The sequence below is a fragment of the Amblyraja radiata genome, chromosome X, assembly GCF_010909765.2.
Source record: "Amblyraja radiata isolate CabotCenter1 chromosome X, sAmbRad1.1.pri, whole genome shotgun sequence".
In the NCBI taxonomy this organism is placed as follows: domain Eukaryota; kingdom Metazoa; phylum Chordata; class Chondrichthyes; order Rajiformes; family Rajidae; genus Amblyraja; species Amblyraja radiata.
In genome coordinates, this window is record NC_045999.1 from 9212024 (window position 1) to 9239571 (window position 27548).

At 49.2% G+C, this 27548-nt stretch overlaps 1 protein-coding gene across 1 annotated transcript in view; it reads right to left on the reverse strand.

Annotated features, from left to right (window-relative positions):
* LOC116968184 overlaps positions 1–19379 on the reverse strand; it is a 45105-nt gene extending 25726 nt beyond the window's left edge. Inside the window, exons 1-11 of the mRNA XM_033014827.1 lie at positions 19251–19379; positions 17835–17918; positions 15277–15405; positions 13149–13248; positions 11541–11685; positions 8223–8308; positions 7968–8068; positions 7608–7799; positions 5164–5358; positions 4026–4092; positions 1301–1407 (exon numbers count right to left, since the gene is read on the reverse strand). Coding sequence (XP_032870718.1) covers positions 1301–1407; positions 4026–4092; positions 5164–5358; positions 7608–7799; positions 7968–8068; positions 8223–8308; positions 11541–11685; positions 13149–13248; positions 15277–15405; positions 17835–17918; positions 19251–19379 — 1335 coding nt within the window. The remainder of the gene's footprint in view (positions 1–1300; positions 1408–4025; positions 4093–5163; positions 5359–7607; positions 7800–7967; positions 8069–8222; positions 8309–11540; positions 11686–13148; positions 13249–15276; positions 15406–17834; positions 17919–19250) is intronic.
* Between the last annotated feature and the right edge of the window lie 8169 nt (positions 19380–27548).

Below are 27548 nucleotides of genomic sequence, written 5' to 3' on the forward strand. Positions count from 1 at the left end.
GAACCTGAGGGTCAACTTTTTTACACAAAGGGTGGTAGACATTTGGGATGAGCTATCAGAGGAGGTAGTTGAGGCAACGTTTTAAAAAAAGTTTGGGCATGTACATGGATAGAGGGATATGGGCCAAACGCAGGCAGGTGGGACTAGTGTAAATGGGGCATGTTGGTCGATTGGGCAAGTTAGGCAATGGGGTTTCCATTCTCCATGGCTCTCGATGACTCTATGGGGACAAGCCTGCCCGTTGCTTAAGGTCTCTTCATAACGTTAACACCTTTGATGGGGTGCCTCAATGCTACATGAGAGGTGTCCGCATGGGTCTTAGTGCTCATCGGCACAGTTGGATCTGAACCCCAGTGATCCACCATCAGCACTGCTGCCTCACAGCTCCAGTGACCCAGGTTCAATCCTGACCTCAGGCTTCCTTCTGTACCTCCTGCCTGATGGGAATGGTCAGCATCCTAGATGATAGGTGCCACCTTTTTGAGGCAATGACTCATTTAGTTTAGGTTGGAGATATGGCACGGAAACAGGCCCTTCGGCCCATCAAGTCCACGCCGACCATCGATCACACGCTCACACTAGTTCTTTGTTATCCCGCTTTCTCATCCACCCCCTACACGCTGGGAGGCAATTTACAGAAGCCAATGAACCGTCAAACCCGCACGGAGCACCCGGAGAAAACCCACGCGGGTCACGGGGAGGACGTGCAAACTCCACACAGACAGCACCCGAGGTCAGGATCAAACCCGGGTCTCTGGCGCCGTGAGGCAGCAACTCTGCCCGCTGCGCCATTGTGCCGCCCAAAACTGTGATTTGACGGTTAACATTATCAATACTAAAGGGGCTATCCCACTTGGGCGACCTAATTGGTGAGTTTAGAAGAGTTTGAAAAAATGGCATGTTGAAGACCTCCTTCGACTATGATGAAGACTATCTACGACTACCTTTGACTACCCTCGATTACATACGACTAACATGCCGGCCTACTACGACTAAACCTACGAGTAAAAAAGTATCGTTTTTTTCCATGGCGACCTTTTTTTACTCGTGGGCATTTTTTAACATATTGAAAAATACGCCGCGACCTAGCTGAGGCCTCAAGTACGCAGACCACTCTCGAGCATGAAGGAGAGTTACAAAGACCTCCTACGACCTCGTGTCAACCATGCTGCGAGTATGAGTCGAGGGCAAACTCGCCAGAAATCACTATTTGAAATTAGTTGCCGTGGCGGGATTCGAACCAGGTACAGGCGGGCGGTGACAGGAACCTCTCACCACTGGAGACAGGGTGGCCCCTCACCTGGAGATGCCTCCTCTGCATCTGATGGTGGTCTCGCAGTTGCCTCGTCTCCATCTGGTGGACCTCTCGAACTTCATCCAACTCTTGGCCTTGTATCAGTAGAAGTTCTACAAACGCCCGAGGGGGGAGAGGAAAATTACGTTGGAGAAACAAGGAACTGCGGATGCTGGTTCACCAAACAAAATGCTGGAGTGACTCGGCGGGTCAGGCAGCATCCCTGGAGGACATGGATAGGCGATGATTCGGGTCGGGACCCTTCTTTTACTCTCCATAAATTCATTCTCTCTACTTCCGCCAGATAAACCTCCTGTCTCAAAGTATTAGTTGAGGTTAGTTTAGAGATACACCGCGGAAACAGGCCCTTCGGCCCACCGAGTCGGTGCCAACCCGCGATCCCCATACACTAGCACTATCCTGCACACTTTGGTCAAATTACAATTATACCGAAGCCATTTTACCGTCTGCAGTTTCTTTTAACGAAGGCAATAAACCTACAAACCTGTACGTCTTTGGAGTGTGGGAGGAAACCAGAGCACCCGGAGAAAACCCACGCAGGTCACGGGGAGAACGTACAAACTCCGTACAGAAAGCACCCGTAGTCAGGATCGAACCCAGGTCTCTGGGGCTGTGGGGCAGCAACTCTACCGCTGTGCCACCGTGCCGTTTAAGTGGTTAATTATATAAATGATGAATTATATAAATGTGGAAAAGGCCTATTGCATTCACCACATGAGGCCTATCACAATGGAATGATTCACTGATGTGGCCAGCTCTCGAGGGCCCAAGCTGTCGGAAGAGGTTGGGCAGGCAAGGACATTATTCCTTGGAGCGCAGGAGTATGAGGGGTGATCTTATAGAGGCGTACAAAGTCATGAGGGGAATAGATGGGGTGCATGTGCAGAGTCTTTTATGCAGGGTAAGGGAATCAAGAACCAGAGGGCATCGGTTTAGGATGAGAAGGGTAAGATTTAATTGGAATTTGAGGAGCAACTTTTCTCACTCAAAGAGTAGCAGGTACATGGAACGAGCTGCCAGAGGAGGTATTTGAGGCAGGTACTGTAACAACATTTAAAATACATTTGGACAGCTACATGGATAGCAAAGGTTTAGAGTGATATGGGATAAAAAATAAATAATAATAATTAAAAAATCAATAAAAAAAATTAAAAAATTAAAAAATTTAATTAAAAAAAATAAAAATTTAATAAAATAAAATAAAATAAATAAATTGGATAGGTATATGGATGGGAAAGGAATGGAGGATTATGATCTAAGTTCAGGTAGATGGGACTAGGGGAAAATAATTGTTCGGCACGGACTTGTAGGGCCGAGATGGCCTGTTTCCGTGCTGTAATTGTTATATATGGTTATATGGTTATAAATATCGGCACGTGGGACTAGTTTAGATGAGGCATCTTGGTTAGCAGGGATGGTTTGGGCCGAAGGGCCTGTTTCCCTGCTGAATGACTAACTCTACAAGATGGCTTCCTTAAAGCCTTTAATATCTTTAAAGTCACTGTATAGACTTGTGAGTACAAGATGATACCATTATAAGTTATAGGAGCAGAATTAAGGCATTCGGCCCATCGAGTCTACTCCACCATTCAATCATGGCTGATCTATTTTTCCCTCTCAACCCCATTCTCCTGCCTTCTCCCCATAACCATTGATGCCCTTACTAATCAAGAACCTGTCAATCTCCACTTTTAAAATACCCAATGACTTGGCGTCCATATCCGTCTGCGGCAATGAATTCCACAGATTCACCGCCCTCTGGCTAAAGAAATTCCTCCTCATCTCTGTCCATGTGGAGTTTGCACCTGTGACCACGTGGCTTTTCTCCTGGTGTATTATAGTTCTTAAGATGCAGCGGGGAAACAGGCCCTTTGACCCACTGAGCCCGCACCAACCAGCGATCCCCGCACCGTAATAGCCCTGTCCCACGGTACGAGTTCATTCCAAGAGCTCTCCCAAGTTTAAAAAAAATCAAACTCGTGGTAAGCACGGAGAATGTACATAGGGGGTACGTCGGAGCTCGGGGACGTCTCTTAGCGGCTCGTAACGCTAACGGCAGGTACTCGGGAAGACTCGCTAACGGCAGGTAAGCACGGGAAGACTCGTGAAGATTTTTCAACATGTTGAAAAATGTCCACGAGAGCCCCGAGTACCGACGAGCGGCCATTACCGTAAATCTCCGAGTTCGAATCAGGGCAAACTCGGGAGAACTCTTGGAATGAACTCGTACCGTGGGACAGGGTGTAACACTCTCCGACACGCACTAGGGACAATTTAGACTTATACCAAGCCAATTAGTCTACACACCTGTATGTCGTTGGAGTGTGGGAGAAAACCGCAGCTTCTTGGTGTAACCGCAGCTTCTTGGTGTACGCTCTCCCCGTGACACGCAGGTCACGGGGAGAGCGTACAAACTCTGCGTCTTTGGAGCTCTAAGGGAGCACCTCTAGGTCACTGTCCCAGGCGGCATGCCATCCTCTTGACCACGATTCTCCTGAAGCCCTCTTGAGATCTAAGTTCTCCCTGTGGCCCTCTCTGCTGTTGCTTTCGCTACACTTGCTCTGGGGATTCAAACTAGGGGGCAATTTACAGAGGGCCGATTAACCTGCCCGCCAGCTCCATCTTTGGGATGTAGGAGGAAACCAGAGCACCCGGAGGAAACCCACGCGGTCACAGGGAGAACGTACAGGAAGTGGAGTGGAGCTTGTACCTCTCTGTGCTTCCTGGAGAGTGATGACATGTTGATCCACTTTCAGCTTCAGCTCAGCCACGTCAGCCTGTATAGCAGCACAGAACTAATGTTGTTAGATAGAGTTCTCAGGGCGAACGGAATCAAGGGATATGGGGGGAAAGCAGGATCTGGGGGGGGGGGGGGGATGGGGGGATGATTTTGGTTGCTCAACACTTTAACTCCCCCTCCCATTCCCACACTGACCTTTCTGTCCTGGGCCTCCTCCATTGTCAGAGTGAGGCCCATCGCAAATTGGAGGAACAGCACCTCATATTTCGCTTGGGCAGCTTACACCCCAGCGGTATGAACATTGACTTCACTAACTTCTAGTACTGTAGCCCTTGCTTTCCCTCTCTCTCCATCCATCCCCTTCCCAGTTCTCCCACCAGTCTTACTGTCTCCGACCACATTTTATCTCTGTACTGCCCACTGCCCACTGCCTGACTTGAAGAAGGGTCTCGACCCAAAACGTCACCCATTCCTTCCCTCCAGAGATGCTGCCCGTCCCGCTGAGTTACTCCAGCATTTTGTGCCTATCTTCGATTTAAACCAGCATCGGCAGTTCTTTCCTACTGATTCAGGATGATCAGCCTTGATCATATTGAATGGTGGTGCTGGCTCAGAGGGCCGAATGGCCTACTCCTGCACAGTGGCACTGTACCTCAGCACCTCACAGTGATCCAGGCACTGGAGTGAAGTGACCTCCCACTGTTGGGGTCAGCTTCCCACTCAAAAGCTAACCCTAGACTGTTAAATTTAGTTTAGAAATACTGCGCGGAAACAGACCCTTCGACCCACCGAGTCTGCGCCGACCAGCGATCCCCACACATTAACGTTATGTTACACACACTGGGGACAATTTTACATGGAATGAGTGTGTAGGAAGATGCTGGTTTAATCCGAAGATAGATACAAAAAGCTGGAGTAACTCAGCAGGACAGGCAGCATCTCTGGAGAGTGACGTTTCGGGTCGAGACCCTTCTTCAGATCATTCAAATTCATTGAGTTCCATCCCATGTTTAGGTGGACCTCAGTGGAAAGAAAGGGAGGGAATACGGGGCAAAGGGACCTCCCACAGACCGTGCGCGCGCCTGGGTGCGCGCTGCCACCCTCCTACCTGGCCGTCCCATCCAATGTCGTAGGTCTGAGTTTGAGCATCCTCCAGCAGCTCCTCCAGAGGGTCCTCCAGCAGCTCGGGAGCTTCCTCCTCCTGGTCGCTTGCAGCAGCAGCAGCTCCTCTCTCCTCTTCCTCCACATCCCCGGCCAACACCTCTCCTTCAGGCCCTTCCCCAGGATGTTGGTCAATCTCATTCTTGGGCAAGAGGGGAAGGGAAGACACTTCAGAGTGAACGTTAAGCAACGAAGGATCTCGACTCAATAGACAATAGATGCAGGAGTAGGCCATTCGGCCTTTCGAGCCAGCACCGCCATTCAATATGATCATGGCTGATCATCCCCAATCAGTACCCCGTTCCTGTTTCTCCCCATATCCCCTGACTCCGCTATCTTTAAGAGCCCTCTCTCTTGAAAGCATCCAGAGAACCTGCCTCCACCGCCCTCTGAGGCAGAGAATTCCACAGACTCACAACCCTCTGTGTTTCCTCGTCTCCGTTCTAAATGGCTTACCCCTTATTCTTAAACTGCGGCCCCTGGTTCTGGACTCCCCCAACATCGGGAACATGTTTCCTGCCTCTAGCGTGTCCAAACTCTTAATAATCTTATATGTTTCCTACGTCACGTATTCCTTTTCTCCAGAGATGCTGCCTGACCCGCTGAGTTACTCCAGCATTTCGTCTCTATCTTAACTCTCTGATCCCTGCAGTTGCTACCTCTACCCACCTCTACCACACTGCGGACATTGGTCTGTCTCTGGAACTGATCATTGATAGGGCAGCATCTCTGGAGAACATGGGCAGATGGCATTTTGGGTTGCAACACCTCTTCAGACCATGTGCATCACAGATTGGGCGGGGAACAGCTCTGCCCAAGACGGCAAGAAATTACCGAGAGTCGTGGATGTAGCCCAGTGCATCACACAGACCAGACTTCCTACCACTGACTCCATCTACACTTCATGCTGCCTCGGAAAAACAGCCAATGTAATCAAAACCTTGTCCCACCCCGGTCATTCCTTCTTCTCCCCGCTCCCGTCCGGCAGAAGGTACAGAAACTCGAAGGCGCGCACCACCAGACTCAAAAACAGCCTCTTCCCCTCTGTTATCTGGTTTCTGAATGATCCTTCCATAAGCTAGGGCCACAGTTTAAGAATAAGGGGTAAGCCATTTAGAACGGAGACGAGGAAACACTTTTCCACACAGAGAGTGGTGAGTCTGTGGAATTCTCTGCCTCAGAGGGCGGTGGAGGCCGGCAGGTTCTCTGGATGCTTTCAAGAGAGAGCTAGATAGGGCTCTTAAAGATGGTGGAGTCAGGGGATATGGGGAGAAGGCAGGAACGGGGTACTGATTGTGGATGATCAGCCATGATCACATTGAATGGCGGTGCTGGCTCGAAGGGCCGAATGGCCTACTCCTGCTCCTATTGTCTAGGGTGCTGTCCGATTCACCTCTACCCCATTGTGGACATTGGACTTTGTCCCAGGAACTGATGCGCTACAATGCTGAGATCTATATTCTGCACTCCATATCTTCCCTATCGCTCCACCAATTGTACTAGAGTTTGACGAATGTATTTATTGTAGTATTATCTGACCTGTCTGGACAGCACGCAAGACAAAGCCTTTCACTGTACCTCGACACTGGTCCAACCTGAAGAGCACCTTCAGCAACAGACTGGTTCCACCAAGATGCAGCACAGAACGCCACAGGAGATCATTCTTCCCTGTGGCTATCAAACTGTACAACTCCTCCCCCTTCTGTCGTGGGGTAGACTTGGACTGATCCCCCCCCCCAACCCCCCCCCCCCCAATCTTTGCACACCCCCTATCCTTTCCACTCGTCACTTTAATTCCATGTTTCATGTATTTTGTGAGTTATGACTGTTGGCAGATCAATAATGTTCTAACGTATCAAGATTCAAGATTCAAGTGAGTTTATTGTCGTGTGTCCCTGATAGGACAATGAAAATCTTGCTTTGCTTCAGCACAACAGAATATAGAAGGCATGAATACAAAACAGATCAGTGTGTCCATATACCATTATATAAATATATACACACATGAATAAATAAAACCGATAAAGTGCAAATAACAGATGATGGGCTATTAATGTTCAGAGTTTTGTCCGAGCCAAGTTGGCTGTGGGGAAGTAGCTATTCCTGAACCTGGTTGTTGCAGTCTTCAGGCTCCTGTACCTTCTACCTGAAAGTAGCAGGGAGATGAGTGTGTGGCCAGGATGGTGTGGGTCCTTGATGATACTGCCAGCCTTTTTGAGGCAGCATATCTTATCGTATCATTTCTTACATAGGCAATAGGTGCAGGATTGGCCATTCGGCCCTTCGAGCCTGCACCGCCAATAATCAATAATAATCAACCTAAGCCTCGCTTGGTTGCAGGCGGATGGATGGGTTTTCATTGGTTGTACATTTTACAGCTCACGAGTTTACCTTCAGTTGACGTGGCGACTCCGTTGCCTGGCAACGTGCCTCCGGTAGCTGGGCGCCATGTTCCTGCTCCAGCAGCGGGCCCTCTCTGACCGCGCTCTCCAACTCTTCGACACGGGCCTGCTGACGCCTCACTTCCTCTTCCAGAAGCCTCTTCTGCCCTTCATAGTCCTGGCTCAAATTTCGGATGGATTTCTGGGTGTGGAGGAGCAGTGAGTCAGAACTTTTAGCCTCTAGTTTAGAGGAAGCGGGCCCTGCGGCCCCACAATGTCCATGTCATACCAGCTGCCAATGTAAACTCATCTCGTCTGACTGCCCTGCATGGCCATGTGCCCGTGTAAAAGCCCCATTACTGCCACATACCTGCACGATATCCATTTGACTCTGGAGCAGCTGGTTCTGTAGCTGACTGCCCTGAGTCTGCCTCAGCAGCTCCGCCAACGCCCTGTCCTTGGCCTCCAGCTCTGTGTTAACGACATGGTTATATACGCAGTCACACAGTGTACAGTATATTATATAGTACACACTCACGCAGTATACTAGATATTAGAGAAGCCGATATTCATACCACTGGGCTGTAAGCTGCCCAAACTCAGGTCCCGTTCCCTATCTCCTTACCATTCTGGGCCTCCTTCAGTTTCTGCCTCAGCTGCGAGATGTTTTCCTTGGCCTGGTTTATGGACTTTTCCAGCTTCTTCCGACTTCTAAATGGTAGCAAACACAAGGAGACGTGACCCTACACACACACACACATCTAAGGGCGGCCATGGTGGCGCAGCGGTAGAGTTGCTGCCTTACAGCGCTTGCAGCGCCGGGAACTCGGGTTCCATCCTGACAACGGGTGGTGTCTGTACGGAGTTTGCACGTTCTGCCCGTAACTTTTCTCCAAGATCTTCGGTTTCCTCCCACACTCCAAAGACGTACAGGTTTGTAGGTAAGCTGGCTTGGTAAATGTTAAAAAAAAATTGTCCCGTGTATGTGTGCGTGTGTAGGATAGTGTTAATATGCAAGGGTCACTGGTCGGCGCGGACCCGGTGGGCCGAAGGGCTTGTTTCCACGCTGTAACCAAACTAAACTAAGCTAAAGTACAGGGTGGTGGGTGAATGGAACAAGCTGCCGGAGGAGGTAGTTGAGGCAGCAACCATCACAACACTTAACAAAACATCTGGATAGGTACATGGATAGGATAGGTTTAGAGGGATGTGGGCCAAATGGCCATCGCCGTGAAGGGAGGTCAACGCCAAACCATCCGGCCAATAAACATCAGGCAGAATGTACAGCAACACGGTGGCGCAGCGGGTAGAGCCGCTGCCTCATCGCGCCAGAGACCCGGGTTCAATCCCGACCTCGGATGCTGTCTGTGTGGAGTTTGCACATCCTCCCTGTGACTGCGTGGCTTTCCTCCAGCTACTCCGGTTTCCTTCCACATCCCAAAGACGTGCGGGTTTGTAGGTTAAGGGGAGGATAAACACTGGAGTGCTGTAACTCAGCGGGTCAGGCAGCATCTCTTGAGAAAACAAATAGGTGATGTTTTGGGCGGGAACCATTCATCAGACCTGACCCGCTGAGTTATTCCAGCATTGGGTGTAAACCAGCATCTGCAATTCCTTCCTACACAGTTTTCCCTACCCTAGTGAGTAGGGAAAGGGTGAGAAAGTGGGATAACTTGAAACTAGTGTGAATGGGTGATCGGTGGTCGGCAGGGACTCGATGGGTTGAAGGGCCTGTTTCCATGCCCCATCTCTAAAGCTAAACTAAACAGAACGGGGCTGGCTGCTGCATCTCAATGATCTGATCCAATTTGTGGTGGGACCCAAAGCAAAGCAAAGAGGGCACATCGGTAGAGTTGCTGCCCAGGTTCGATCCTGACTACAGGTGCTGCCTGCATGGAGTTTGTCCGTTCTTCCCGTGACCTGTGTGGGTTTTCTCCGGGTGCCCCAGTTTCCTCCCACACTCCAAAGACGTACTGGTTTATAGGTTCATTGGCTTGGAAAAATTGCTAAATTGTCCCCAGTGTGTGTAGGATAGCGTTAGTGTGCAGGGATTGCTGGTCGGTGTGGACTCGGTGGGCTGAAGGGCCTGTTTCCGCGCTGTATCTCCGAACTAAACAAAACTGAACTAAACCAAACTGAACAAAAACTAAACTAAACTAAACCTACCCCTTGTTTAAGAAGGAACTGCAGGTACTGGAAAATCGAAGGTAGGCAAAATGCTGGCGAAATTCAGCGGGTGAGGCGGGTAGCTAACGTAACCCCACTTTTTAAGAAGGGAGGGAGAGAGAAAACGGGGAATTACAGACCAGTTAGTCTAACATCGGTAGTGGGGAAACTGCTAGAGTCAGTTATTAAAGATGGGATAGCAGCACATTTGGAAAGTGGTGAAATCATTGGACAAAGTCAGCATGGATTTACAAAAGGTAAATCATGTCTGACGAATCTTATAGAATTTTTCGAGGATGTAACTAGTAGAGTGGATACGGGAGAACCAGTGGATGTGTTATATCTGGACTTTCAGAAGGCTTTCGACAAGGTCCCACATAAGAGATTAGTATACAAACTTAAAGCACACGGTATTGGGGGTTCAGTATTGATGTGGATAGAGAACTGGCTGGAAAACAGGAAGCAACGAGTAGGAGTAAACGGGTCCTTTTCACAATGGCAGGCAGTGACTAGTGGGGTACCGCAAGGCTCAGTGCTGGGACCCCAGCTATTTACAATATATATTAATGATCTGGATGAGGGAATTGAAGGCAACATCTCCAATTTTGCGGATGACACTAAGCTGGGGGGCAGTGTTAGCTGTGAGGAGGATGCTAGGAGACTGCAAAATGACTTGGATAGGCTGGGTGAGTGGGCAAATGTTTGGCAGATGCAGTATAATGTGGATAAATGTGAGGTTATCCACTTTGGTGGAAAAAACAGGAAAGCAGACTATTATCTAAATGGTGGCCGATTAGGAAAAGGGATGATGCAACGAGACCTGGGTGTCATGGTACACCAATCATTGAAAGTAGGCATGCAGGTGCAGCAGGCAGTGAAGAAAGCGAATGGTATGTTAGCTTTCATAGCAAAAGGATTTGAGTATAGGAGCAGGGAGGTTCTACTGCAGTTGTACAGGGTCTTGGTGAGACCACACCTGGAGTATTGCGTACAGTTTTGGTCTCCAAATCTGAGGAAGGACATTATAGCCATAGAGGGAGTGCAGAGAAGGTTCACCAGACTGATTCCTGGGGTGTCAGGACTTTCATACGAAGAAAGACTGGATAGACTTGGTTTATACTCGCTAGATTTTAGGAGATTGAGGGGGATCTCATAGAAACTTACAAAATTCTTAAGGGGTTGGACAGGCTAGATGCAGGAGGATTGTTCCCGATGTTGGGGAAGTCCAGGACAAGGGGTCACAGCTTAAGGATAAGGGAGAAATCCTTTAAGACCGAGATGAGAAAAACATTTTTCACACAGAGAGTGGTGAATCTGTGGAACTCTCTGCCACAGAAGGTAGTTGAGGCCAGTTCATTGGCTATATTTAAGAGGGAGTTAGATGTGGCCCTTGTGGCTAAAGGGATCAGGGGGTATGGAGAGAAGGCAGGTACAGGATACTGAGTTGGATGATCAGCCATGATCATATTGAATGGCGGTGCAGGCTCGAAGGGCCGAATGGCCTACTCCTGCACCTATTTTCTATGTATCTATGTATCTATCATCTATGGAGCGAAGGAAATAGGTGACGTTTTGGGTCGAGACCCTTCTTCAGACTAATGTGAGGGTGGGGGCGGGAAGAAGAAAGGAAGAGGTGGAGACTGTGGGCTGTGGGAGAGCTGGGAAGAGGAGGAGAAAGCAGGGACTACCTGAAATTGGAGAAGACAATGGGGAGTAAACCAAAGATCTTATATAAGATATTTGGTGTAAACTGCCCAAGCAAAATATGAGAACGTACCCCTTGGTGTCTTTCATCACTGCTGCACTGCTGTTGAATTTCTTAATTTCTTTGCTGAGATCGGCCAGCTTCAGTATTCCTTGCTCAGCCGACCATAATGCATCAGTCACCTGGACAACAGACCACAAAACAAAATGGCATGGACCTCATTACCCCAGCACTGACCCCCTGCCCACACCCTTGTGGGCATTCACAGAGAATCCACAACTACAGATGGAGTGGATGTGGGGAGGATGTTTCCACTAGTGGGAGAGTCTCGGACCAGATGGCACCGCCTCGGAATAAAAGGAGGCCCTCATTTATTTTATCCCCCCCCCCCACTTTCCCCTCCCCTCCAGAGTACTGATTGGGGATGATCAGCCATGATGGCACTGAATGGCGGTGCTGGCTCGAAGGGCCGAATGGCCTACTCCTGCACCTATTGTCTATTGTCTCCCATGTTCCTCCCTCCAATATTAGAATGATGAGGATTAGAATGGAGATGAGGAGGGACTTCTTGAGCCAGAGGGTGGTGAATCTGGGGAATTCATTGCCACAGACGGCAGTGGAGGCCAAGTCATTGGGTATTTTTAAAGCGGAGATGGATAGGTTCTTGATTAGTACGGGCGTCATGGGTTATGGGGAGAAGGCAGGAGAATGCGGTTGAAAGGGAAAAATAGATCAGCCATGATTGAATGGTGGAGCCGACTAGACAGGCTGAATGGACTAACCTCTCCCCCTGTAATAGACACAAAATGCTGGATTAACTCAGCGGGACAGGCAGCATCTATGGAGAGAAGGAATGGCTGACGTTTCGGGTCGAGACCCTTCTTCAGAACAGAGACAAGGAAACACTTTTTCTCACAGAGAGTGGTGAGTCTGTGGAATTCTCTGCCTCAGAGGGCGGTGGAGGCAGGTTCTCTGGATGCTTTCAAGAGAGAACTAGATAGGGCTCTTAAAAATAGCAGAGTCAGGGGATATGGGGAGAAGGCAGGGACGTGGTACTGATTGGGGATGATCAGCCATGATCACATTGAATGGCGATGCTGGCTCGTAGGGCCGAATGGCCTGCTCCTGCACCTATTGTCTATTGTGTATTCAGACTCCCCTATAACTCCGGCTTGACACAAGACCTGGGGTTAGACACCTAACTCTCTGGAACTGACAACCTTCAGGAGTGATGGTTGGTGGTGGTGTCGGCTGGGTGTGACGTCAGGAAGGGAGGCGAGGATCGGAGAGGGGGGGGGGGGGGGGTCTGCTCCGATTATTCGTGGGCATTGACCAGGGTGGCATGGTGTCGCAGCGGTAGAGTTGCTGCCTTATACCGCCGGGTTCGATCCTGACTTCGTTTGCCATCTGTACGGAGTTTGTACATTTCCCCCGTGACCTGCGTGGGTCTTCTTCGAAAACTTCGATTTCCTCCCACACTCAAAAACGCGCAGGTTTGTAGGTTAATTGGCTTGGTATAAAATGTAAAATTGTCCCTTAGTGTGTGCAGGGTAGTGTTAATGTGCGGGGATCGCTGGTCGGTGCGGACTCGGTGGGCCGAAGGGCCTGTTTGTGCGCTGTATCTCAAATCTAAAACAAAACCTTGTGTCCGCGCGCACGTGCGTCACGTCCCGCACTAACCTGAGGTCCTTCTCACCTTCTGGGAGATGTCTTCAAGCTCCAACCGCACCAGTGGCCCCTGGACCTCCTCGTCCACCTCCACCCTGTGTTGGCTGAAGAACTGAAAACAGAACCAGCCCTTGAACTATTGGAGCCAGCATCAGACTCTAAACTTACCGACAACAACTTTCTCACTCCCAAATAGTCCAGCACCCGGGGCCAACTCATCATTCACCCAGCCACGGCCGAGTCGGCCGTGGCTGGGTGAATGATGAGTTGGCCCCGGGTGCTGGACTGCACACAAAGCCCAGCCGGCTTCGTCGCGCGCAAGTCCGGCACCCCCGTCCAACTCATGGACCAATGATCGGTCGTGAGAAGGAGGGTTGGTGGTGGTGTCGGCGGTCATCGAGGGTCCGAAGGTCGGACTGACAGCTGGCCGGGCTGCCGACCGACCGACGGGGCCAAGGGCGAGGTGCTGCTGCTGCACTCCATGGGCTGCACTACATCGGGACGGGTGAGGCGATGCTCCGACCCGACAGTCCCCTCGACCCGAGTAGTAGCGGTCAAATACGGGACAAGGGACAAACCAATTTAGCCCAATATACGGGATGTCCCGGCTAATACGGGACAGTTGGCAACCGTACTACTCAACCACTGTCCTCTCCTTCTTCCCAACAACATTTGCTTTTCCATTTAATTTACTTTACACTAGTCACAGTGCAATTCTTTGCTTGCAAACCTTGCCAAGGTATGCAAATAGTCGCCCATAAAGGGCGTTGACAAAGTTACATTTCTCCCCCCCCCCCCCCCTCAAACCAGTTCCACCTTTGTTCTTCCCCCCTCCCTCACGGCAGTCCCCCCCACCTCCACCCTCCCCACGCCGGGTCCCATTTTTGTCCATTGCGTATTCATTTCCCCCTATCATGGCAAGTCTGGCATTTGTTGTCCAGCGGGACAGGCAGCATCTCTGGAGGACGTGGACAGGTGACGTTTCCTCTGCATTTTCGGGACTGTGGGGAAGGCCAGCATTTGATAAGGTGCCATGCCAATGGTCATCGTGGAAAAACCTTGTTGTGTAGGGGGAGAAAAGGCACAAAGTTCTGGAGTAACTCCACAGGTCGGGCAGCATCTCTGGAGAACATGGATAGACTTTAGACGTTACAGCGTGGAAACAGGCCCTTCGGCACGCCAAGCCTGCACCATCCTGTACGCTAACACTATCCGACACACTTGGGACAATTTACAATTTTATCGAAGCCAAGACCTGTCGGACTTTGGAGTGTGGGAGGAAGCCGGAGAATGTACAGACAGCACCCATGTCAGGATCGAACCTGGGTCTCTGGCGCTGTAAGGCAGCAACTCTACCGCTGGGCCATGGGTAATGTTTCTTCTGAAGGTTCCTGAACATGTAGGTTAAATTGGCTTCGGTAAAAATTGTGACGTGGGAAGGATAGTATTGGCGTGGGCTCGCTGGGCCGAAGGGCCTGTTTCTGCACCGTATCTGTATCTAACTCTAAACAAGGGTTTATGGGGAGGAGGCTGGAGAATGGGGTTACGAGGGAAAGATAGATCAGCCATGATTGATTGGCAGAGTAGACATGATTGGGCCAAATGGCCTAATTCTGCTCCAATCACTTATGAACATGAACTACACACACAGAGACTACACGCACAGAAGATTCTCACACACGCATCAGTATAAACGATGCATGCACGTACACCGAGAATGTACACATACATACAACAACTATGCACACACAGACGACACTCACACAAACAAGGCACATCGAGGGCCGTATCGAGGGTGAAGCTCATTCACGGAGCAGCTCACAGCTTTAAGGGCCTGTCCCACTTTCCCGAGTTATCCACGAATTCTCCCGAGTTTTCAAACTCGCAGAATGTTCGTAACGAGCCCGTAGGAGTCCGTGGATATATATCGTAGCGGCTCAACATGCTGAAAAAACGTCACGACTTACCTGATGCACCGAGTACCCACGGCTGGCAAAACGAGCCGCTACGATATATCCACGGACTCGTTACGAACATTCTGCGAGTTTGAAAACTCGGGAGAATTCGTGAATAACTCTGGAAAGTGGGACAGGCCCTTTACAAAGCAACGATGGTCTTCGGTGGACGGACACGTGCGTACCTCACTCAGCTGGGAGAGCAGCTGCTTCCTCAGCCCGCACGCTCTCCGGTAACCCACGATAAACACACTGACCCGTTGCTGATACATCCTTCTCCCCTCCGCGTCACTCAGCATGCTGTCCAACTGGCCCTGCATTAGACAGAGCGCACAAAATCTCAGCGCGCAGTAACACACAAGGCCTTAGCCTGCACCTACGCCTAGACTTCCTTAGAAGGTTTAAGGGCCTGTCCCACTTTCACGACCTAATTCACGACCTTTTTGACTCGTGGACATTTTTCATCAGGCTAGAAAAACGCACCCGACCTATTTGATGCCACGAGTACCTACGACCAGCATCACGACTTAGCTACGACCTCGTGACGACCATGCTGCGAGTATGAATCAAGGGCAAACTCGGCAGAGGTTGTGAATTAGGTCGTGAAAGTGGGACAGGCCCCTTAGGAAATTCGGTGTGTCACCAACAACTCTCACCAACTCTAACCAGGGTGGCACGGTGGCACAGCGGTAGAGTTGCTGCCTTACAGTGCCAGAGACCCTGGTTCGATCCTGACTACGGGTGCTGTCTGTACGGAGTTTGTACGTTCTCCCCATGACCTGCGTGGGTTTTCGCCGAGATCTTCAGTTTTCTCCCACACTCCAAAGACGTACAGGTGTGTAGCTTAATTGGCTTGGTGAATGTAAATTGTCCCTTGTGTGTGTAGGATATGTGTGGGGATCGCTGGCCGGCACGGACTCGGTGGGCCGAAGGGCCTAGATCCACGCTGTATCTCTCAGCTAAGCTAAACTTCTACAGAAGCGCATTTTATCGGGATGCATCACAGCTTGGTTTGTGAACAGCTCCATCCAAGACCACAAGAAGCTACAGAGAATTGTGGACGCAGCCCAGACCATCGCACAAACCAACCTCCCTTCCATCGACTCCATCTCCACCTCACGCTGCCTCGGCAAGGCCAGCAGCATAATCAAAGGACCAGTCTCACCCCGGTCACTCCCTCTTCTCCCATCGGGCAAGAGGTACAGAAGCGTGAAAACGCACCCCTACAGATTCAGGGACAGTTTCTTCCCAGCTGTCATTAGGCAACTGAACTGAACTCTCATCTAGAAAGCTGTGCTGAGCTACCATCTACCTTATCGGACTATTTTTAATCAGACTTCACTGGAATTTATCTTGCACTAAATATTATTCCGTTATCATGTATCTGCACACTGTGAACGGCTCGATTGTAATCATGTGGTGTTTTCTGACTGGTTAGCACGCAACAAAAAGCTTTCCACTGTACCTCGGTACATGTGACAATGAACTCAATTCAAAGTGTAGGAAGGAATGGGTTTAAACCGAAGATAGACACAAAAACCTGGAGTAACTCAGCGGGCCAGGCAGTATCTCTGGAGAGAAGGAATGGGTGACGTTTCGAGTGTGGGAGGAAACCAGAGATCTCAGATACACTTCTGAAGAAGGGTATCGACTCGAAGAGTCACCTGTTTCCTTCTCTCCAGAGATGCTGTCTGAGCCACTGAGTTTCCCCAGCATTTTGTGTCTATCTTTGACTAAAGTGGTAGCCTTGTTGTAGAGTGGAGATCATGAAACGGTTCCTGCACTGAAGGTATGCGGTTGTACCGAGGGCCAGGCTGTGTGCGTTGAGTTAATCATTTACCTCCCAGTGTATGGGAGATTGTTCCACAATGTTCCCACCAAGATTTATCCCTCAATCTCTTTACAGCCTCTTTCTGTAGAGAATCAGACTCTCAATCACAGGGTCACAACAGTTCAAGTTTCTGTTCACCCTTTAAACCCTAAAACATGATATGGATCACATGCAGACAGATGAAATCAGTTTAATTTCGTCACGGACATTGTGCTGTACTGTTCTATATAAATCCCCAGGGCCCGATAAAATACAAAGTATAATTTAACAGGTCAAGTCCACAGTGGCGCAGCGGTAGAGTTGCTGCCTCACGGCGCCAGAGACACAGGTTCGATCCTGACTGCGGGTGCTGTCTGTGCGGAGTTTGTACGTTTTCTCCCCGTGAACTGCGTGGGTTTTCTCCGGCAGCTCCGGTTTCCTCCCACCCTCCCAAGGCGTACGGGTTTGCAGGTTAATTGGCTTTGGTAAAATTGTAAATTGGCCCTAGTGTGTGTGTGTGTGTGTGTAGGATAGTGTTGGTGTGCGGGGATCGCTGGTCGGCGCGGACTTGTGGGCCCGTTTCCACTGTGAATCTAAACTACACTAAACTAAGTCCTTTCCGTTAGCCAACATTTGGGTAAATTGGCCAGCAAGAACTAGAATCAAAATGATTGATAAAGCCTTACAAAGCCAGGTTACATATTATGGAGAGGAATGTTTGGTCGGCTGTTGTTTACCCTAAATAATGCTGCTTTGTCCACTTGTCCACACACTATTGATGGGCCTTATCAAGGCTCATCCCCGTATCCATGGCAACAACCACAGGGCCTCCATTATTGAGCATGGCCACTCCCTCTCACATCTTACTCCATTTCTAATGGTATTTGCTGGACTCACAACAAAAACATTTTGTAAAGACCGCACACAACGTACCACATTTTCCACAAACTCGATGTTGGTCTGGTAAGCTCTCTCCAAACACAGTTTGTTGCTCGCCTGCTCGAAGGCTTGGACGGCCTATGGGGCAAATGTTGATTTAGTCAGCAATAAGTCGACAATTAATCCATCCTGAAACAGGCTCGCATGCATTTCTGTACTTCAGCTGACAAAAAGTCATTCAGAATCGGGAATTTAAAAAAGAACAAAGTGCTGGAGGAACTCACTGGGTCAGGCAGCATCTCTGGAGAACATGGATAGGTGAGGTTTAGGGTGGCATAGTGGTGCAGCCATAGAGTTGCTGCCTCACAGCACCAGAGACCCAGGTTGATCCTGATCTCGGGTGCTGTCTGTGCGGAGTTTGAACGTTCTCCCTGTGACTGCGTGGGTTTTCTCCGGGTGCTCCGGTTTCCGCCCACATCCCAAAGACGTGCAGAATTGCAGATTAATTGGCTTCTGTAAATTGCCCCAAATGTGTAGGATGCAAATATAGGATAAGATCAAACATCGATGATCTGTGTGAATGATCGATGGGCCGAAGGGCCTGTATCCATCCACGCTGCATCTCAAAACTAAACTATACCAAGCTAAAACTTTCCTATCCATATACCTTTCATACCATATACACTTTAACTCCCCCTCCCATTCCCACACTGACCTTCCTGTCCTGAGCCTCCTCCATTGTCAGAGTGAGGCCCAGCGCAAATTGGAGGAACAGCACCTCATATTTCGCTTGGGCAGCTTACACCCCAGCGGTATGAACATTGACTTCTCTAACTTCAAGTAACCCTTTGCTTTCCCTCTCTCTCTCTCCCCCTTCCCAGTTTTCCGATCAGTCTTACTGTCTCCAACTGCATTTTATCTCTGTTTGCTTTGTCGTTACCTTCTCCCAATTAACAATGTTCTATTCTACATTTTCCTTGATCCCCATTCCCTTTGCCCTGTTTTCACACCCCACACTTCCTTATCTATGTACCTCCTCTCCCCTGACATCAGTCTGAAGAAGGGTCTCGACCCGAAACGTCACCCATTCCTTCTCTCCAGAGATGCCGCCTGTCCCATTGAGTTACTCCAGCATTTTGCGTCTATCTTAAGTTTAAACCAGCTTCTGCAGTTCCTTCCTACACATTACCTACATATCTGTACGTCTTTGGAGTGTGGGAGGAAACCAAAGATCTCGGAGAAAACCCACACGGTCACGGGGAGAACGTGCAAACTCCGTACAGACAGCACCCGTAGTCAGGATCGAACCAGGGTCTCTCGCTCTGCAAGCACTAGAAGTCAGCAACTCTACCCCTGCACCACCGTGCCGCCCTTAAATAACTATATCACCATCCTTATTAAGGATGCTTTCCACCCCCTGGTTCCACCAGCGGTCCCAGAAATCCCCCAGCAAGGTTACTTGGTGCTTACATTGTTTACCCTGGTGTTGATATCTTCCAGCTCTTCCTTCATGCGTCTGGCCTGCGCCCGCTGGTCCCGTACAGGTCGGTCACCCCCATCTCCAAACTCGACGCAGTGGTACGGAATAATCGACAACATCTCATGTGAACCCATTCTTCACACAGGGCCGCGCCAAGTTTAAAGAAAAATCACCTGGGTTAAAGCAAAGTAGAACATACACTGGCTCAAGTCGTAAGTAAGTAAGTTTATTGGCCAAGTATTCACATACAAGGAATTTGCCTTGGTGCTCCGCCCACAAGTAACAACAAGACATACAGTGACAGTTACGAATGACTCAGAAAACACTAAACATTAATAATAATAAAACATTAATGATAAAACACCATTGATCAAGCATGTGAACCAACAAAATACCAGATCAAATGGAGGCTACAGATTTTTGGCTGTTGAGTAGAGCAACTACTCGTGGATAAAAACTGTTTTTATGTCTGGCTGTGGCAGCTTTGACAGTCCGGAGTCGCCTTCCAGAGGGAAGTGATTCAAAGAGTTTGTAGCCAAGGTGAGAGGGGTCAGAGATGATCTTGCCCGCTCGCTTCCTGGCCCTTGCAGTGTACAGTTCGTCGATGGAGGGAAGGTTGCAGCCAATAACCTTCTCAGCTGATCGGATGATTCGTATCGAGTATTGAGTTTAGCTTTGTTTATTATTGTCACGTGTACCGAGGTACAGTGAAAAGCGTTTTTGTTGGGGCTCTCCAGTCAGCAGAAAGACTATACATGATTATAATCAAGTACAGGATACAGGATAACGAGAATGTGGGAGGAAACCGGAGCACCCGGAAAAAATCCACGCGGTCACAGGAAGAACGTGCAAACTCCACACAGGCAGCACCGGAGGTCAGGATGGAACCCAGGTCTCTGGGGCTGTGAGACAGCGGCTCTACCAGCTGCGCCACTGTGCCGTCCCTTATAACTACAGGTCCACCACCGATTTTCTGGCAACTGGTGGTCCGGCGCTCCCTTTGATCCGGACAAAATTACGAGAGCGCACTTGAAATCCCCCCTGGACGTCCCCCTGAAAATGTGGTGCCTAGTCTGGGTGGGGCAACCGATCTCGACCTCCACAGCCGATCGGCGGGTCGAGTTCGCCCCCTGCGACCAGGGTTCTGGAACTCCCTCCCGGCCAGAGCCGGCAGATCCGTTCCCACGGCCGACTTTGCGGGCCAGTATCTCGGCGCTCTGACCTCTGTTGTTCCGGAAAAACGGATGATATGGAATCCGACGGATGCCGGAAAATCGGCGGTGGACCTGTACTTGCGTGACCCTTGCAAAGAGCTAGCACGGCTGCAGTGGGCAGAATGGCACTCCCAACACCATCAGACGGAACACTCCTAGAGGCAGGGAGACACTGAGCCCAGTCTCCAGGCATCATGTTAACCCCCGTTATATTAGAATCAGGGACAGCCATTATAAAGGTTTCAGAACTTGTACCAGTATCTGACTTTGAACCAAATATATCTCCACGGTCACCCTATTTTCCCCTGTCAGAGGCGCCCTCCTCTCCCACTCTCCTGGAACCATAATACACTTATTTTAACTCCTTCCAAGTTCTGACGAAGCATCTTCGAACTGAGAAACATTAAAGGGCCTGTCCCACTTGAGTGATTTTTTCGGCGACTGTCATAGTCATAGCAGGTCACCGAAAAACCGCCGACTGGACCCCCCTTCGACATAAAATTTGAAATAGAATCATTACTTTAACAATAGACAATAGGTGCAGGAGTAGGCCATTCAACCCTTCGAGCCAGCACCGCCGTTCAATGTGATCATGGCTGATCATCCCCAATCAGTACCCCGTTCCTGCCCTCTCCCCATATCCCCTGACTCCGCTATTTTTAAGAGCCCTATCTAGCTCTCTCTTGAAAGCGTCCAGAGAACCTGCCTCCACCGCCCTCTGAGGAGAGAATTCCACAGACTCACCACTCTCTGTGAGAAAAAGTGTTTCCTCGTCTCCGTTCTAAATGGCTTACTCCTTATTCTTAAACTGTGGCCCCTGGTTCTGGACTCCCCCAACATCGGGAACATGTTTCCTGCCTCTAGCGTGTCCAAACCCTTAACAGCCACAACCTACGTTAACCTGGCGACAACAAACGACAGCACCTACGTCAGGAGAAGTCAAGCTACGCTCATTGGCGTCAAACCCAGTGTCGCCGACTGTCTCCAAAAATGTTTCAACATGTTGAAAATCCAACGGCGACCTGAAAGACGCCACGATTCTTTACTCGACTGAGGAGATGACTCACGACCGTGCAGGCAACACCCCGGCGACCATGTGGCGACAGCCTAGTTCCCTGTAGTCGCCTAAAAAAATCGCCTAAGTGGGACAGGCCTTTAACTCTGTTTCTCTTCCCACACAGATGCAGCCTGACCTGCCTGACCTGTTGTTCAGAGTTTCCAGCAGGCTCTGTTCTAGTTTATAGGGACCTGCACGTCTTTGGAGTGTGGGAGAAAACCGAAGATCTCGGAGAAAACCCACGCAGGTCACGTGGAGAACATACAAATTCCGTACAGGTCCCTATTAAAGGGCCTATCCCACTGTACGAGGTAATTCAAGAGTTCTCCCGAGTTTCCCCCTGATTCGAACTCGGAGAATTACGGTAATAGCCGTTCGTAAGTACTTGGGGCTCTCGTGGACATTTTTCACAGTGCTGAAAAAACTTCACGAGTTACCGCGTTTCCCGAGTACCTGCCGTTAGCGTCACGAGTCACTTTGAGACATCCACGAGCTCCGACGTAGCCGCTACGTACATTCTACGTACTTACCACAAATTCGATTTTTTTTTTAAACTCGGGAGAGCTCTTGAATGACCTCGTACAGTGGGACAGGCCCTTAAATATTTTCCCCTTTCACCTTAAACCCACGTCTTCTGGTTCTTGATTCCCCCCCACTCTGGGTAAAAGACTCTGTGCATTCACCCTATCCATTGGCCTCATGATTTTGTACACCTCTATAAGATCACCCCTCAAGGAATAAAGTCCTAGCCTGGCCAAACGCTCAGAACTTCAAGTCCTGGTAATGTCCGTGTTAATCTTCTTTGTGCCCTTTCCAGCTTACTGATCCGAGAACAGGGTGACCAAAACTGAACACAATGCTCCAAACATTGCTTCACCAAAGTCAATAGACAATAGACAATAGGTACAGGAGTAGGCCATTCGGCCGTTCGAGCCAGCACTGCCATTCAATGTGATCATGGCTGATCATCACCAATCAGTACCCCGTTCCTGCCTTCTCCCCATATCCCCTGACTCCATTATTTTTAAGAGCCCTATCTAGCTCTCTCTTGAAAGCATCCAGAGAACCTGGATGCTTTCACCACAGACTCGCCACTCTCTGTTAGAAAAAATGTTTCCTCGTCTCCGTTCTAAATGGCTTACTCCTTATTCTTAAACTGTGGCCCCTGGTTCTGGACTCCCCCAACATCGGGAACAAGTTTCCTGCCTCTAGTGTGTCCAAGCCCTTAACAATATTATATATTTCAATGAGGTCCCCTCTCATCCTTCTAAACTCTAGAGTGTACAAGCCCAGCTGCTCCATTCTCTCAGCATATGACAGTCCCGCCATCCCGGGAATTAACCTTGTAAACCTACCTCAATAGCAAGAGTGTCCTTCCTCAAATTAGGAGAGCAAAACTGCACACAATACTCCAGATGTGGTCTCACTAGGGCTCTGTACAACTGCAGAAGGACCTCTTTGTTCCTATATTCGAATCCTCTTGTTATAAAGGCCAACATACCATTCGCTTTCTTCACTGCCTGCTGTACCTGCATGCTTACTTTCATAGATTGATGAACAAGGACCCCCAGATCCCGTTGTACTTCTCCTTTTCCCAACTTGACACCATTTAGATAGTAAAGATCACCATTTGTCTTGTACATCGATGGAGGTGGAGGATTGTTGACGATTTGGGTCAAGATCTTGCATCAACCCTCTGCCTCCACAGATGCCACTTGACCCACAGATGCAGGACAGCCAGCATCTCTGGAGAGCATGGACAGGTGATGTTTCGGGTCGGGATCCTTCTTCAGGCTGATTTTTTGAGGGCAGAAGAAAAGAAAGCTGGAAGACAGGAGGACAGGACAGGACATGGTAATAGGTTGAAGATAGACACAAAAAGCTGGAGTATCTCATCTCTGGAGAAAAGGAATGGGTGACGTTTCGTGTCGAGACCCTTCTTCAGGTAATAGGTTGATACAGGTGAGGTATGTTAGATTTAGGTTCAGAGTTAGAATTAGATTTCAGAGATTCAGCATGGAAACAGACCCTTTGGCCCATCGAGACCACACCAACCATCGATCACCCGTTCACACATTAGTTCCATGTTATCCACATTCTCATCCCTGCCCTACACACAAGGGGGCAATTTACAGAGGCCAATTAACCTACAAACCCGCACGTCTTTGGGATGTGGGAGGAAACCGGAGCACCCGGTGGAATCCTAGGCAGAGCGTGCAAACTCCACACAGACAGCACCCGAGGTCAAGATGGAACCCAGGTCTCTGACAGCTCTACCAGCTGTGCCTCTGTGTTATATATGAGATCGGACTTCCGTACAAATTTCGTAAAAGGATCACAGAAGTAGCTCTTGTCATTATTTGTTTTTATGCTTAATCGAACAAAGGTAGAATGAATCAGGGATAAGACACAAAGTGCAGAAGTAACTCAGCAGGTCAGGCAGCATCTCTGGAGTAACATAGATAGGTGACGTTTTGGGTTGGGACCCTTCCCCTGACTGACTGATTCCTCAGTAAGTCTCCAGAGATGCTGCCTGTCCCACTGAGTTACTCCAGCACTTTGTGTCTTTCCTTGGTAAAACCAGCATCTGCAGTTCCTTCAGTTCAGTTTAGTTTAGAGATACATTGTGGAAACAGGCCCTTCGGCCCACCGAGTCCGCGCTGACCAGCGATTGCCCGTACACTCTTTCTATCCTGCACACTCTAGGGACAATTTAAAAAGTAAGTAAGTTTATTGGGCAAGTATTCACATACAAGGAATTTGCCTTGGTGCTCCGCCCACAAGTAACAACATGACATACAGTGACAGTTACGAATGACTCCAAAAACACTAAACATTAATAATAATAAAACATTATAGAGGTCAAATAACCCTTTGGAGTGTGGGAGGAAACCAGAGCACCCGGTGAAAGCCCACGTGGTCACAGGGAGAACGTGCAAGCTCCATACAGACAGCACCCGTAGTTAGGATCAAACCCAGGGGTGTCTGGCACTGTAAGGCAGCAACTCTACCACTGTACCACCATGCTGTCCTTTGAAGAAGGGAGCCAACCTGAATTGTCCTTGTTTCCACATTAATCAGAAGCAAGTCACCTTGTACATGGAATTAAACAGCACGGACATTTGGCCCATCATGCTTGTGCAAGCCCATTGCAGGAGCCAGCTAACCATACCCCATTCCACTCCCCCCCCTCACCACCAACAAAACACTGCAAACTCTTCCCCATCAAGCACATTTTGAAGGCTTTCGTTCAGCAGTGCTGAATGCTGAATTCAAAAGTACGGAAACTAAACTATGCTCTTGGTCAAGAGAGGGTGAATAGTACCTTAGTTGTTAAATACTTCAGATGCCACGCATCCACATGCTGCCTTCACACGGCGAGTCCTTGCATCTATTCAGGTCTCAAGGGCAGGAGACTTTTATGGGTCTCTCACTCAGTGGCCATGGTTTCTACAAACAAATTCCAGTGACTCAGTCTTCCGGAGAAATTGTGTACGCAAGTAATTCCTGACACTGGGGTCACACCCTTGTAATACGGAGCAAAGGCATGTCAGCCAGAAGCGGCTGACAAAACAAAGCTTCATCCCTCCCTGCTTTTGTTCCATTTCCAATCCCGCAGCTACAGAACTAACACAGGCTCTGCTGGTGCAGCCCGGGTACAAATAAGCCACACACACACACACATACAGAGCCATTGACTGGGACACAATGCTTGTTTACATGTGGCACTAGACAGCAATAAATGGTTGCCAGGTCGAAAAGAAAACAAAGGTGAGAGCCAAAAGCCATTGGCGTTTTGTTGACTTTTGGCCCATTCGAACTTCTTGAGAAAAGGACTGGGTTTTCCTGCTCTTGACGGGATCAATACTGCCTCGTGGCTACACGGTGGAGTTGCTGCCTCACAGCGCCAGAGACCCGGGTTTGATCCTGTCCACGGGTACTGTCTGTACGGAGTTTGTACTTTCTCCCTGTTCTACGTGGCTTTCCACCCCGGGTGCTCTGGTTTGCACACCCCACACTCCAAAGAGGTACAGGTTTGTAGGTTAAATGGCTTCGGTAAAAATTGTAAATTGTCCCCTCGTGTGTAGAATAGTGTCAGTGTGCGGGGATCGCTGGTGGGTGTGGGCTCGGTGGGCTGAAGGGCCTGTTTCCGCGCTGTGTCTCTAAACTAAACTACTCGCAAAATGCTGGAGTAACTCAGCGGGTCAGGCAGCATCTCTGAGGAAAGGAACAGGTGACGTTTCGGCTCAAGATCCTTCCTCAGACTGAGAGTCAGGGGAGAGGGGAACTAAAGATATGAAAAGGTACAAAGAACAAATGGATGAAAGGCATGAATAGAACGAATCAAAGCCAGCAGCGGTGATCAAGGAAAGGTAGAGCCCACAATCATCCATTGTTGGCTGTGAAAAAGTGAACCCTTGTTTTTACAGAGCTCTTTATAACAGATTTTGGTTATAGCAGGCGGACCTACGAAATGTCAGTTTTTGATCCATAGTGTCACAGACTTCAATTGTCCTAAAAAATAAAAAAATTTAAATATTGAAATATACAACATGGAAACAGGCCCTTCGGCCCGCTGAGTACTTGCTGACCATCGAGCACCTGTTCACAATAATTCCATGAAAAGACACAAAATGCTGGAGTAACTCAGTCGGTCAGGCAGCATCCATGGTGAACAGGATATGTGATGTTTCTATTCAAGACCCATCTTCAGACTGATTTTAGGTCATGTGGGGGGGCAAAGATAGGAGATGGGGAGGACAAAAGCTGGCAGGTTATATATAGGTTTACCAGATTGAAGAAGAGTCTCGATACGATGGAAGGAAATTGATCTGCCAACAGTCATAAAACACAAAATACATGAAACATGAAATCAAAGTGACGAGTGGAAAGGATTGGGGATGTGCAAACATTGGGGAGGGGGAGAGGGGGGGGGGGGGGTCTCAGTCTACCCCACGACAGAGGGGGAGGAGTTGTACAGTTCGATGGCCACAGGAAAGAAGGATCTCCTGTGGCGTTCTGTGCTGCATCTTGGTGGAACCAGTCTGTTGCTGAAGGTGCTCCTCAGGTTGATCGGTGTGTCACGGAGGGGGTGAGCTGCATTGTCCAGGATGCTCCGCAGTTTCAGGAGCATCCTCCCCTCCAAGACCAACCTCCCAGTCTCAATCCAAAACGTCACCTATCCATGTTCTCCAGGGATGCTGACTGACCCGCTGTGTTACTCAAGCACTTTGTTTCCACACTAGTTTGATATTCTATGATTATCCATACCAAGAGCTCCCTCTGGTGGAGTCCACGGCTTCTTGCAATGACCATTCATCACATTTACCGGTTCAGACCAAAGAGAGTATCTTCACTTCCATCTTGGAGTTTTCACTTTATAAAAGTTTGATTCAGTTCAATGTGCCTCTTTATTCCTCTACACTCAGCACAATCAGGTACTCTCGGTTCAAACATATTTGGAAGATGCATCAACATTCCTGCTCTATAAAACACATTTAACATAAGGTCATAAGGAATAGAAGTAGAATTAGCTTATTCGGCACATCAAGTCTACTCCTCCATTCAATCATGGCTGATCAATCTCTCCCTCCCAACCCCATTCTCCTGCCTTTTCCCCATAACCTCTGACATTCTCATAGCATCCTCCTCACAGTTCACAAAGCTGGGTGGCAGTGTGAACTGTGAAGATGCTGAGAATGCAGGGTGACTTGGACAGGTTGGGTGAGTAGGCAGATAAATGTGAGGTTATCCACTTTGGTAGCAAAAACAGGAAGGCAGATTATTATCTAAATGGTGTCAAGTTGGGAAAAGGGGAAGTACAACGGGATCTGGGGGTCCTTGTTCATCAGTCAATTAAAGTAAGCATGCGGGTCCAGCAGGCAGTGAAGAAAGCGAATGGCATGTTGGCCTTCATAACAAGGAGTTGAGTATAGGAGCAAAGAGGTCCTTCTGCGGTTGCACAGGGCCCTATTGAGACCACAACAGGAGGATTGTGTGCAGTTTTGGTCCTCTAA